This window comes from Polypterus senegalus, chromosome 4, assembly GCF_016835505.1.
Source record: "Polypterus senegalus isolate Bchr_013 chromosome 4, ASM1683550v1, whole genome shotgun sequence".
In the NCBI taxonomy this organism is placed as follows: domain Eukaryota; kingdom Metazoa; phylum Chordata; class Cladistia; order Polypteriformes; family Polypteridae; genus Polypterus; species Polypterus senegalus.
In genome coordinates, this window is record NC_053157.1 from 80,775,483 (window position 1) to 80,789,457 (window position 13,975).

General features: G+C 35.9%; 1 protein-coding gene across 2 annotated transcripts in view; it reads right to left on the minus strand.

The window, feature by feature from the left end:
- Positions 1-4,232: 4,232 nt before the first annotated feature.
- mtus1b (microtubule associated tumor suppressor 1b) overlaps positions 4,233-13,975 on the minus strand; it is a 67,035-nt gene continuing 57,292 nt past the window's right edge. For both annotated transcript variants that reach the window (XM_039750945.1, XM_039750946.1), the window contains 4 exons: positions 13,795-13,890; positions 13,305-13,421; positions 12,862-12,959; positions 4,233-5,058 (listed from right to left, as the gene is read on the minus strand). In XM_039750945.1, the coding sequence (XP_039606879.1) occupies positions 4,842-5,058; positions 12,862-12,959; positions 13,305-13,421; positions 13,795-13,890 (528 nt within the window). In that variant the 3' untranslated portion in view covers positions 4,233-4,841. The remainder of the gene's footprint in view (positions 5,059-12,861; positions 12,960-13,304; positions 13,422-13,794; positions 13,891-13,975) is intronic.

Genomic DNA, 13,975 nt, shown 5'->3' on the forward strand with positions numbered 1-13,975 from the left:
AGCAGGCAGCTTGGCTTCAGCGGGAGGAGACTGTGCTTCATTGACATGCTGAAATTTGATGAGGAAACGAGTGTCTATGATATTACTATCTGGATTTTGCTTTTTGATAAAGTCTTACACAAAATGTTAGTGGTGAAATTAAAAGAACTAAGACTTCAAGGCATGAGGTGTAGGGGGCCACAAAATGTATTTTAAATACCTGATGCAAATGATTATGATAAGGGAAACTTGTTTTGAATTGTGCGTAAATGTTAAAAGCAGGGACTAAAAAACTAAAAAAAATCACGAGCCTAAAACTTTACACTATGGGTTAGATAAACAACACTAATAAAACATCATAAAAAAGTTGTCCAAATCATCTGTACCAATATACTGTAAACCAATGACAAATGAATACTTAATTAGTAAATGAATAATAAGCAATAACTGAAATGAAGTAAAAGCAGCAACAATTTAAGGTTAAGTAAATTTACAAACAAAGTTCAAAGTGCTGCTTGTTTATATTCATAGTTGAGAAGAAAGAAGTAAAAGGGCAGCAGCAAAAATAGATAACAGAAATAGACTGCTGACAAGTTGAAAATAATCAAATCAATAGTAAAATCCTGCAGCTGATCTACACGTCTCTCTTTTTCAAGGCTTTTTCTCATTTCTGGGTAGATGAGGCTGCTGCCATTTACTCAGACGAAAGCATATTTTGAATTGCATATCTTTTTTTTTTTTTTTTTAAATAAATCAAAAGTCTGCAAGAGTTATTGTGATTGATGGGTCTTGCCTGATGCATAATTTTTGCTTGCATACATGTTCTGACATCGCTTTGGCGGCACTATTAATGTTAATTACAGAAATCAAACAGCTGTCTTGTGCATCTGATCCAAGTCATGATGAAGCTTTATTGTTCATTTATTTTGTTGGTGCTGTACTGTAGCTTCTTACAGCACACATTGCAGAAACAAACGATGCATTTCCATTGCCAAGGTGTTAATCTTTCACTCCCATTTTCCCCAAGCCCATCCCCATTTATTGTCAACACTTTTTTCTGCTGCACTTGTGCCTTCCTGGGCCATCTTGAATGGTGACTTTAACTCATGCTCCCCTCTTATTCAGGGCAATCCACAGAAAGCAGTTTGCTAATGACTGGTTAATATTCTTAGCCCGACTGTATATCATTGATATTACACAATTGGTTAAAATGAATCTAAAACAAAAAGGGAAAATTGTTGGCTTTCAATGTGGATATTAGGGAATTCATAAAATAGCGTTATAGGCAGTGAACATTTTCATAGATCTACAACAGAATCTGGAATGTTGCTGGGAAGATTTAAGACCTCTAAAAGTGATGTCTCCCAGGACTCAGTGCTTGGTCTTCTGCTCTTTACAATAAATGATCTTAATAAGAATATAAATAACAAGCTTAAAATTTTCAAGTGGACTGGCAGAATAACAAAAACTCGTCAAATTACAGATTCTCACTTGGACAGATAAAATTCAGTGCAAATAAATGTAAATTACATGTAGGAAGTAAAGATGTCAGATTTGAATACGCAATGAGACATCTGAAACTTGAAAGTTCCCTGTAGGAGGAGGACCTCAGAATTAAGTGGACTTTTTCACTTTGCATGAATCAAGTGAGGTTATACTGCAAGCAGGTATTTGATCTCCATATCTCACAAGAATAACATTGTAGAGCCAGAGAAGAGCAACTAAAGCCGATTCTCAGGCTTAGTGGTACGAGCTATGCCCAAAGATTAAAGGAGTTGAACCTTTCAAGTTAAAGCAAACAGAAGAGATAAGATCAAAGTGTTTAAAATTATGAAGCCAATTAGTATGGTGAATCCCATCTGTTACTTTCAAATAAATTCTTCAGTAAAATCAAATGGATATTGATGCAAATTTTTAAGGGCAGATTTTACACTAGAACATCGGACAGTGTTTCTAAATGCAGAGAATCACAGCCACGTGGAATAAGTTAACAAATATTGTAGTGGATAGTAGTAGTTTTGGGGGACCTGCAACATTCAACTTCATGTCATTTTTAAGAATACAGATTTATAAAACTGATGTGATTGTTGGGTTGAATGACCTGTGCTCTTCAAAATTGTTCCAAAACTCTAACTAAAGAGAAAATGCACCCACATGCAGGAAAACATTTTGACGTGAGACAACAGTTTTGTAGCTAATCACCATTTGCTAATAATAAATTCACAGATACACAAGTTTTCAGAATAATAATAGTATCCAAGACTCCAAACTAAACTGTTGGTTAAGTGATTTGTCACAAATAAAACATGTAGCCTCTGTGGGCCACAATGAATGGGAAGAAGTAGTTTACCTCAGTACTGACAAGTGTTATTTTTCCCCATTCTCCCCATGTCGATTTTGTTTAATTCAGCCATCTTTCTTTGCATCCACTTTTATTTTCTTGCAATTGTCATTCCATAAAGGGCAGAAAACCAGCGTTATGTCTTGTCTCAACAGTTATTAAAAAGGTTTAACATTAAATAAAGTTTAGAAGTTTTGAAGTTTCATACAGACTTTATAGACTTACTTTGACCTTTTCATTTTTTAAACTGAATTATCAAAGTACATCATTTTCACTGTCCTCAAAACATTGATCAATCAGGAACAGGATGAAGGATTTGGTGAAGAACAGTTAATAAAGAAAGTAGGCATGGATAGGATGCAAATTTATGCTCAGATGATTGGAATTTAACATGGGTATGAGGGTAGGAGAAGAAAAGGAATGTAATTATTCATAACATTTCCACTTCTTCTATATGTGCGCAGCATGGTGTTAATTCAGCTTGAAATTGTACATTGTAGATCTTAATCTTTTAAGATTAAAATGATCTAAAATCTACCTGGGACAGGAGCCTTATTTTGAGCATTGTCAACAAAGCCTGGCCTTGCTTGGTCACATTGTTTGGGACTGTACCACTCTAAATATAAGTGAATATAAATATTCACTTATCTTATTTCTTAGATAATTTTGGATTTACAGTCACTTGTAATATTAGTTTGGATATGATTATGCTACAATAAACCTATAGTGAACTAGTAGGCTATATTAATCTTGTTTAACTGGAATTATTCTAAATGTTCCATAACTCAATTAGAAAGTGATTTCACATTTGAAACTAGGAAAAAAAATCTTCAAGAGGCATAGTGCAAACCTTTATCAGAACATGGCAAGAATTCATGAATACTCTGCTAAAACAGCCTCCCTGGTATCTGCAATTGTTAAGTTAGTTTTTTTTTTTACTTTTTAAATACATGAGGAACTGTCTCAAGATAGACTTTTTGTTTACAGGACCCTCAAACGTAAAGAGTAGTTGTGCGGTTCAGGGTGTAGATTATGACAGTCATCAAAGTCATTTGATGACAGACAATGTGGTGAAATCCCAAAGCACAATGATTAATGTGCCTCACACTGTTGTACTCCATTCGAACTAGTGTGGTGTGGAGGTATCTACCATCCACTGTACAGCTGTGCTCGGGTCCTAATTTGGGATCCTGAGGTGGTCCGTCATGAAGTGGGTGCGGCAATGCGCTGTACTGTATCAAAGCATGCTTCCCAACCTCCTCTTCCTCCTTCCGTACTGTGTAGTATACTGCCACTTAGCATTATTCAGGCTCACTGTCTTAGTTTCATTCTCAAATATTTAGCAAAAAGAAAATGTATTCAACAAAATGTAAATACTATGAAACAAGATGCAAATATATTTCATTTCAAAAATAATTTCTTTTATGCCGTTAGTTGCCTTGTTAATAAAAAGCAGTACATGACAGGTGAAATTATAAAACAAAAATGACATACTCATGCCATTATTTTAATGCTTTTAATATATATCTTTCTTTACACATAATTGCATATTTCAAAACATATATACTGATTACGCAATTTTGACATCCACACAATTGCCTTTTGAAACCACAAAATCATTCCAAACCTTAGCCTTAGGAAATGCATTTTAAGGCAAGTTTATTATAGCTATGAATAAATCTGTGTAAAGTAATACACTCATGCTGGCAAATAATTCATATTACCAGGGCTGCAGACTATCCTGAGATGTTGAACTTTAATCAAAAATGGCTTTTTCATATTATTATTGAGGAAGTCACATATTAGCCAAATGAAAATAAATATTAAAACAAGAAAAACACTCAATACCACACTTTTTGGTCCTATGTCTTTATCAAAAATATCCTTGTCAATTTTATTGGTATGCTACCAAGATTACTACACAATTTTACTTTACTGTGTAATCAGAATTGCAGTTTACAAAAGCAAAGACAAGAGGACTACAAGTAATGAGCAGTTTAAAAGGCCATTATTAAAGCTCCAAAAGAAAATAGTTCAAAAAAAGCTCATTACTAGCAAGTTCTCCTCAGCTGAATGTAGATTTAAAGTCTTTGTAATCAAGGCAGCAAACAGCTTGTGTACTTTTTTTCAATATGACAGTCAGAAGAGGCCTTACAACAGCTCATTGCCAAAGTGCTACCACCATCTCCATTCACACAACACAACCATAACCTTTGCTTGAAAAATGCTTTCTGTGAATAACAGGTATCCATGATACAAACACTGTGATAAATTATGTACAGGCCCTGAGATTTCCTTTTTCTCCACAACAGGCTAAGAGAACAAGAGCCACCTTGCCCTACAAGTGCATTTGTGCAAAAATGTCTTTGTATATTAATTTAATTTCAAATATTGTACAAGAAACAGGAGGAGGAAATTCCTAAACTGCTTATCTTACACAGCTAATATAGCTGCTTTTTGTCATAATAAACACCATTTCGGTCCAAACTACTATAAAGCTTCGCTGAAGCCTGCTTAATTGTTATCTAGGTGACACAGCAGGGCTAGAAAATACTGTGGAATTCCTAGGCGATTGTAAAGATGTGGACGGAGAAGAAGGTGACAGCTTTCGAGGACTGCTGACATCACCATTATGCAATTTCCATAAAAGTTCCTCATTTTCCATTGACAAACGTTTATTGACTTTGGATTCCTTTTCAAGTGACTCCTGTAAAACTGCTTGCTCAGTTGAAAGTTGCCTAAAATATAAAACAGATATTCATGTCAAAGGATCGTCTTTTCAAAATCTCATATCAGTTAAAGACTGTTCGCCCAACTAGAGATGTTAAGAAATGCATAAAAAGAGCTTCATGTATTAAACAGATATTTATCTAGGTTGCTCAATTAGAACTAATTACACTGGACTGCTCCAAAATTCACCAGCGCAAAAAAAAAAAAAGAAAAATGTGCTTTGTAGATTTAGGTGTGCTGAATCCATTTCTAAAATTAGAACTTCTCTAAAATAAACCATTTCTGCAAGACATCTGATTCAATGAAAAAATACATTTTGGGCTGAAAAATTAGTCTTCATTGTTCTTGATATAGTTGAGGTGGAAATAACCCAAAATCAAATATTTGCTACACATTTTTAGCTCTTAACCAGTACTTTTTTTTCGCTCTTCTTATTCCTTCAAAATATCCAGGAATTAGAATGTAAAACATGTCTTTGTATTGTCCAGTAGAGAGATAACAGGTAATAAAATGGTAAAATAATACACACAACAAAAGTTTCCAGTTTTACACATTTTGGAAATGGAAGATAGAAATTAAACAGAAGTGGGGAAAAATCCCACTAGAAAACTAAACCTTCCCTTTCATTCCCAAGGTTCTGAAGCACTCAAACTTTCTGAAAGTGCAGGCCATGTTATTTTTAAGTCATGCTTTTAAGATAGTAAAATGTGTCACAGAATTGCACAAACAAACCGGACAATTTTTGATACATTTGTTAGAAGTGGAAATTCAAGCCAAATGACATGTTATTGGCTAACTAAAAAGATTACAATATGCAAGTTTTCAAGGCAACTCAGGCCGATCTTGCCTGAAGAGGGGGCCTAAATTTCTAACTACATCCATAATGACTAACATGGTACAACACCTTAGTTAGAAATATATCTTGGTAGCACAGTGAAATTCACTTATACCACATGTGAATAAAGCCTAGCACCATTATTCCAGTTGCTGAGTTTGCAATGAGGATAGAGTGAGCTCTTAAATTTTAAAAATACTACATATTTTCATTAAAATAGAGGGGTTTTGTTTAATTTCAATTCTTAACCTCTTAAAATTGGATGTGATACAGCAATTCTGATGTCAGATTTGGATTCAGCATCCATAAAGTGTACAGTGAACACTAAACTTTTTGATAGGAGCTTAAAATTTTTTTGAAGACCAGTGTCACCATTGATAAACATGAAATCAAATGACATAATTTAAAAAAGTGTTTGAAGTGAATTCATAAAATTTGACCCTAGTATTTCTCAGGTTAAAAAAAAAAATCTTAAAAAGCAAAAAGCATGAAAAGGTATACACAGTTAACAAGAAAGAATCAACAGAATGCTTTAATAGCTTCTTTTAATGCTTTCTCTGTTGTTCAGTTCACTTGCCACTGCAGATTTTGAGCCATAAGCTGCATTGGAGAGGTTAGGAATCTTCTTGTTAAAGATGTTAAACTGTTCTATAGAATCCACTAGAGAAGACACAAACTTTGTTTGGCCACTTTAACATGAATGTCCAATTTGAGTATTTAAACTAAGTGGGACGCATTTCACACAAAAAAAAAAAGTATAAGAAGATGGAAATTTCTTCATAAAACTATTACAGGTATATACAGTAATCCCTCGCTATATCGTGCTTTGACTTTCGCGGCTTCACTCTATCGCGGATTTTAAATGTAAGCATATCTAAATATATATCACAGATTTTTCCCTGGTTCACGGATTTCTGCGGACAATGGGTCTTTTAATTTATGGTACATGCTTACTCAGTTTGTTTGCCCAGTTGATTTCATGCAAAGGACGCTATTGGCGGATGGCTTAGAAGCTACCCAACCAGAGCATGTATTACATATTAACTAAAACTCCTCAATGATATAAGATATGCTTCGTGCGCGGTGCTTGATTGTTTGCTTTTCTCTCTCTCTCACCCTCTCTGACATTCTCTCTGTCTGACGGAGGGGGTGTGAGCAGAGGGGCTGTTTGCCTAGAGGATACGGACGCTCCTCTACAAAATGCCGCTTTATTGCGGTGCTTCGGCATACTTAAAAGCACGTATTGATTTTTTGATTGTTTGCTTTTATCTCGCTCTCTCTCTGACATTCTCTGCTCCTGACGACGCTCCTTTGAAGAGAAGATATGTTTGCATTCTTTTAATTGTGATAAAGAACTGTCATCTCTGTCTTGTCATGAAGCACAGTTTAAACTTTTGACTAAAGGGTGTTATTTCATGTCTAGAGGGCTCTAATAATGTTAACAGTGTGGGAGAGTTTATAAGGGCTTAAAATATATAAAAATAACCATACAAACATATAGTTTCTATTTCGCGGATTTTCATCTATCGTGGGGGGTTCTGGAATTCAACCTCCGCGATCGAGGAGGGATTACTGTATTAAAAAAAAATATAACATTGGTGCCTTAAATGCAGCCAACCACTGCAAATTTGGGCAGGCATCAGGCTTGTTTTACTGCAAGCTTTATAGAAAAGACATCTTACTATCCGTAATGACTGAACTGTCTAAAATAATTAGAAGGGTCTGTAGGATTGCAAAATGTTTTTAAGACATATACATAATTCACCTTAGAATACAAAGTCAATATAAAGAAAAATACTGAAACTTCAGGTACAAAATTATCTTTTATCACCACAGACCAAACAAGTATGATGTGGACAAAGTATCTTAATTTAAAAGGAAACAATGTCAACTAGATAATTAACTTGGTATAGACCAGAGGTCCTCAATCACAGAGCTGGAGGGCCACAGTGGCTGCAGATTTTTGTTCTGACTTAGTTGCTTAATTATAAAGCAATTCTTGCCAATAACAAAAACCTGCAGCCACTGCGGCCCTCCAGGACCATGATTGAGGACCCCTGGTATAGACAAAAAAGCTTTTGTTATGAGTTATGTCCTAGTCTTAATGGCACATTATGGTTGACCAGGCTAGAAAAATCAATAAGGGAAAGGGTCACCTAAAATAGTTTAACATGTACCATTAAAGTGGATGTCAACACTGGATTAAACAGAATTATGCCAAAGAGTTTATAAACATACCCTACTGTAAACTGCATGCTTTGCTGAAAATGTTCTCAAAGAATTGTATGAAACTGCTATAATTCATAGTCATGAAAACAGATCAGTAGGACTTAAAAAATCATGATGTATAAATAAAAATATTGCAAGGTTTTATTGAATACCCTTCCAAAAACAATTTGACTCCTGGGCCAGGGACTAAGTACTCTTTTAGATTAATAACAAAAGGCTAATGTTGAGGAAGAGTCAACACCTTCAAGTAGTAAGCACCATGACAAATGCACAGCAATTAAACAATTCAGTTCTCATTTTTTTGGCTAAACAGAGCAGAGGTAAATTAAGTCAATTGCTCACTAAAAAGTACAATCAAACTATTAGCTATGTGGCTTAAAATTAAAAGGCACAAAAATTAGAGCTTTAAAAGACAATAGGTAGAAAAACCTGGCAACAATACCACCTTTTTAATATAAAAAAAAAAACACAGTTGTAAGTTATCCTTAGCTAAAAACATAGTATATGACAATCTAGTGTATAAAGCCCCACTCCCACTACATAACCTTACCAGCAATTTACAGTTAGACTTAATTTACAAAATCCTCAAGTTAAAGGCAGTTGTGGAGTTCTCCCAAGAGCCCAAGGTGTTTAGTTTGACATCCCTAGCAACTCAGTCAGACCAATCTTTGACTAAAAAAAAAGTTGTAAGGGTGTGTGTGTGTGTTTGGATGCGCTGAAGCCGACAACCACCTGTGAGTAAAATATATACAACTAGCCAACCCGCGGCGTACCATACGCCGCATAATCAGGCCGGTTTTTTAATGATTTTTAAGCACAGGGAGAAAATTAACATTTGAAAAATCTGTAATGTAAGAAATCAGCAAGAAAAGCAACATTGTAACAATGCACGGAACGAACCAACACACAATCGTCCGTGACTGAAAACTGGGGGTGCACGGCGCGGAGGTTGGAACGGGAGGAGAGGAGGACGGACGTCCATTCAGCTCTGTCCATCATGCTAGTCTGCTGATTTCTCATTCAGTATGCACTGCCCGCTCATGTGCTCACCTCCAACTCGTCACTTGAGTCGTCGTCTTTATACAGTGCAGATGTACGTGTGACTGACGTAGACTTTTCATTGCTCTGTGCGGATCTGGCTGCTTTTCTATATATAATCCACTAAGACACCCGGCCACGGTAGTAGCGAGGTGGGAGGGGGGGTGTGCACAAAGGGTTGGGACGTAAGCAGTGGGAGCGTAGGAGTCGCACTTAGTGGGAGTTCCACGGCTTGCAGCCCGAATGGGGTTCAACGGCTTACCCACGCCTCTCTGCGCCGGGTAGACACACACTCAATGTCGTGTATAATTATTTATTGAATGCTAAACACTTCTGGAAAGACACGGATGTCTAAAACGGGTTGGTGTGAGAATACAACAGTAAGTGAATGAAAAGATGGAACTCTGGAGAGAGCAGAATACAACACAATAGTGAACCCGCGGCATAACAAACGTTGCGTGGCTCAGACGTGCATGTGGACTCTTACCACAGACAAAAGGGACTAACTAGGTGGTCGGTGAGTTTTTGTGTCCGGGCAAATGGGCACGCAGTGTGAATGCCTAGAGAGCGAGGGTAGACGCCGGCCGGTGAAAAAGGAGTATTGGTGGGCAGGAAAACGTCTTCCGTGTTCCTGCACAAGCATCTAAGAAGACGCATGTTTGTCGCGGATGCGAATAGCTGTATGTAGCGTGTAAAAAAGTTTGCTATGGTGCACACGGTCGTGCGTCGTAACCGAAAAGTCGTTTTTTAAAGACTGCTTACTTCATTGTGCTTTAACCTCAGTTGTAAAGAATTTTTAGGGATACCCCTCGCAAATCCTTTCACACGCTGCATATGGCGATTCACCTCCGCGAGAAACATGCCTCTATGAACATTCAATGTAGCTTGGAGGTGCATGACGTGCACATGACATTAACCTGACCTGCACTGCATGCGGCCTCTACGACAGACGAATATAAATGACGCCATTTTTTCTGTGTCGTCGCGTCCGAGATGGTGGGCGTGGCCCTGCGAGTTGTCATCGTCGTATCCAATGGGCTTGGAGTTGGTGGGCGTGGCTCCTTCCTGTCTCACTTGTCGGCAGCTTCCGGCGTGCTTTCCATGGTTGTCTTGCCTTAGTGAATTATATATATAGATGTGTTCCCAAGGAAAGAAGGTATACAGGGGTTCTGGACTATACCAAAGAGAAGCTTTCTGTCTGATGTCTCCGGTTTGTCATACCATAACAGAACTGAAGGAGGACAATAAAAAGGCAGAGGTACCGGGAAAGACTTCATACAGCATCAGTGCTGCCCAGCTGCACATTATTGACTGCCAGAATACAGCAAGCTCACATTACTTTGGAAATGCGGAGCTCTGCTGAAAAGTCTTTACAGAGTGGTGTAATTTATCATCTACTGCGATTTGTTGTGGTTTTTAAATTCCATTCAACTAGAATTATCATAATGTGGTAGCACAATTTGTAGAAAATTAATTAAGGATTGAAATGTTCCAATACATTGAGGACAAATTCACTAACTAATTTTGCAAAAAGATAACACTTAAAAATGTATACTGCTGGTCAGCTAAAGATGCAGAGTTGAACAAAATGGCACTCATTACCAGACGCCCAATGGACAGCAATTTGTAAACCTTACTTTTCTTTTCTTTTTTTTTAAATAACAAATAGCATTTTATGATTTTTAGTAGAATCACTTAGAATGATGCGTTTGCCAAATTTTCACCCCCCTCATTAAATTGCAGTAACAGCATTAGGATTTGTTGCAGAAAATGTCTGTAGTAAATATAGGCAAGACTATATTAGCCCGGTGTGAGAGTGAAGGTGTCCTGTGATGGATTATTACAAAATCCAGACTTCATTACTAGACTGTGTAAATACAGCAACAATAGGATGTGGCTTCCTTGACATGATGGGACAAAAAAGCAAGTTTAAGAAATGGGTAGACAGGACAGATATTCTGTTGTTTTAATGTGTTTTGCCTGTTCTGGCTACTCCTTATTGCACAAAGGATCATGATGGGGTTAGTTTGAAGGGGTTTTAGTGAAAATAAGTTGGGCATACCACACTGCTAGTGGTATTTCCACTACCTGAAGGTTGTTTAGTTGGGAATTTTCATTATATTAATGCACATTTGAAGAATGAAGAGATAAAGTAAAATGTCTGGTATTTTCAAAATGCAAGCATTTTTAGAAACTCTCACATAAGTGCTTTTTGCATTATGTGAATGCTTTGTCTGTCTGTCATCATTAAACAACTCCGTTTCAAGCGAACTGATTTGGTTGAAATTTGTTGAGACATCTAAAATACAGCATGCTGTGTAAAGTTTTAAAATTTCAGAACCATCCATTTAAAAGCACTGTAGAATTTTCTACTTTCCCTGTTTTAAAATACAAATTTTGTGTAACTTCAATTACTGATACAATACAATTTATTTTTTTTTATAGCCCAAAATCACACAATAAGTGCCGCAATGGGCTTTAACAGGCCCTACCTCTTGACAGCCCCCCAGCCTTGACTCTCTATGAAGACAAGAAAAAACTCCCAAAAAAAAACCTTGTATGGAAAAAATGAAAGAAACCTTGGGAAAGGCAGTTCAACGAGAAACCCCTTTCCAGGTAGGTTGGGCGCTCAGTGGGTGTCAAAAAAAGAAGGGGGTCAATACAATACACAGAAAAGAACAATTACTCAATACAGTATACAACTGATTAGTTCAAAGTACCTTGTTTACACTGAAAGATGTTACTTTAACTTGCATTTATGTGTATTTTACACTTTTACTTCTCTGACAGCTGTTCCTAGCATAATGGATTCCCAATAGAAGTTTATAAAAAAAAAAAATGCTGCCCATGGGGCACATGCAAGCCGTTTGTTTAACACCTTCCATTTCCTGCTGCTTGAGGAGAGTGAACCATCTTAAAAAAAAAAAATGAAAGCAAGGGCTAAGAAATTATATTAAGTATCGCTCTGTAAGCACATAGTGAACAAAAATATACCACATATTTACATTTCACTAAAACAAACTCATGTTTGCATTATCTGAACATTACAATAATTCAATATTTTCTCAAAATATCCTGTACCAGCAAAGCTCCAGACCTGCCGCCATGATGGAACAGTCAAAATTTTACCATCAGACTTATGCTCTGGGTACTTCTTTCAAAAAATATTACGTTTAAAAATCTGAACTAGTTAGTCACTGACCCTTCAACAGTCACCACCAGTACACTCATCAGTGCTGTGTTACATCATTTAAATTGGATTCTGTTGTCTATAAAAGCTACTTAAAACTGTGTTTTTAACTAAATGCTCTTGTAATGCACAGTACTGTACTGTTAAAAAGACTATACACACGTAATTGAATTTTTACTATCAGTTATTTTCATATACTGTATGTCTCACAGTTAAAAAGTAATTAATAACCAAAAAAGTTATAACTGACTCTTTGATGAAGTAAAAAACTGAAGAAACTCCAACTTTAGTTCCAAATTAGTTAACTAAGTCCTCAAATGTAATGCTAGAATATTAGTACATTTCCTAAGTTGTAGTACTTAAGCAGTGCACAATTTTACTGTCCTAATAAATTAGAGAAAGATTTAAAGATTTACTTGTATAAAGAAATTTGGAAATGCACAATTCTACATTTCACAGACTGTCTAAGCAAGTTTCAAATAAAAGTAAACATTTTCTGCTAATACATATTAGATTTACCTAGATAATGCAGCATGTTTATCCATTCTTGCTTTGAGATCTTCATTTTCTTGCTGAAGCTTTTTGAGACTTTCATCAAGTTTGTTATTCCTCTCAATCTAAAATAAATTATTTTAGCAAATGCAAAAAGTACACTTGATTAGATATGTTCAATTACCTTACGCAACTTATACTTTTGTCTATGATAGGTGCTGGCATAAACACCCTTAAAGATTTTCTATTTCTATTATAAACCATAAGACAATGCTTTATGCTTGTAATGGGGAAAATGATGACACCAATGAAATAAAAAGGGTAAATGATTAAAGTAACTAACATTTTTCCTCACTAAACCAGCACTAATAGCAAATTAATAAAAAGAAAGTAACACCATGTTTGGCATGTACTACATGCTACTCTAATTATATAAATATTAACCAGGCAGGGTAAAGAGCATAACTTACCAGTTTATCCAGTTGCATTAGCTTTTTATCCATTTGGTGCAATTGTTCATTCTTCATATCCATAACAGCTTTCAGACTTTCCAGTTCCTGCTCCAGATACAGTGTGTGGGAATCCTTCTGAAATAAAAACCCAAATAAACAACGTGATGCCCAACCTTGTTCTGAATGTATTATTGTATTTACATGTGCTACATGTTTTAAATAAGGGCACGTCTTGATAAACAATTTACTGGCACATGTTGTATATTCACCATTTTCCTTTTAATGTGACATATATAATTTTCTATTCATCCACTGATTCTCAGAACTTAATTATTCCATTTTTAGCAGTACATGAACTTGTATAGTATATCTCAACAACATTACATACAAGGAATGAATAAGCACTGGACAAGATTCTAGTCCATCATAGAACACATTCATACACACATCTAAATTCACTTACACCAGTTTAATATAAAAAGTACTGTATTATATTTATATTACTAACTTGACATTTCTCTCTTAGTACTTTACGCCTTTCTTCTTCAGCTTTAATCTTTTCATTCAGTCGGCTGTTCAAAGATGTTATGTCTTCAATTTTTTTCTGTGGAGAAATAAATGTATTAATATAATGTGTTTGCTAACATGTGAACATGCAGGGCCATATCTGAAAGACATCAGCTTTCATA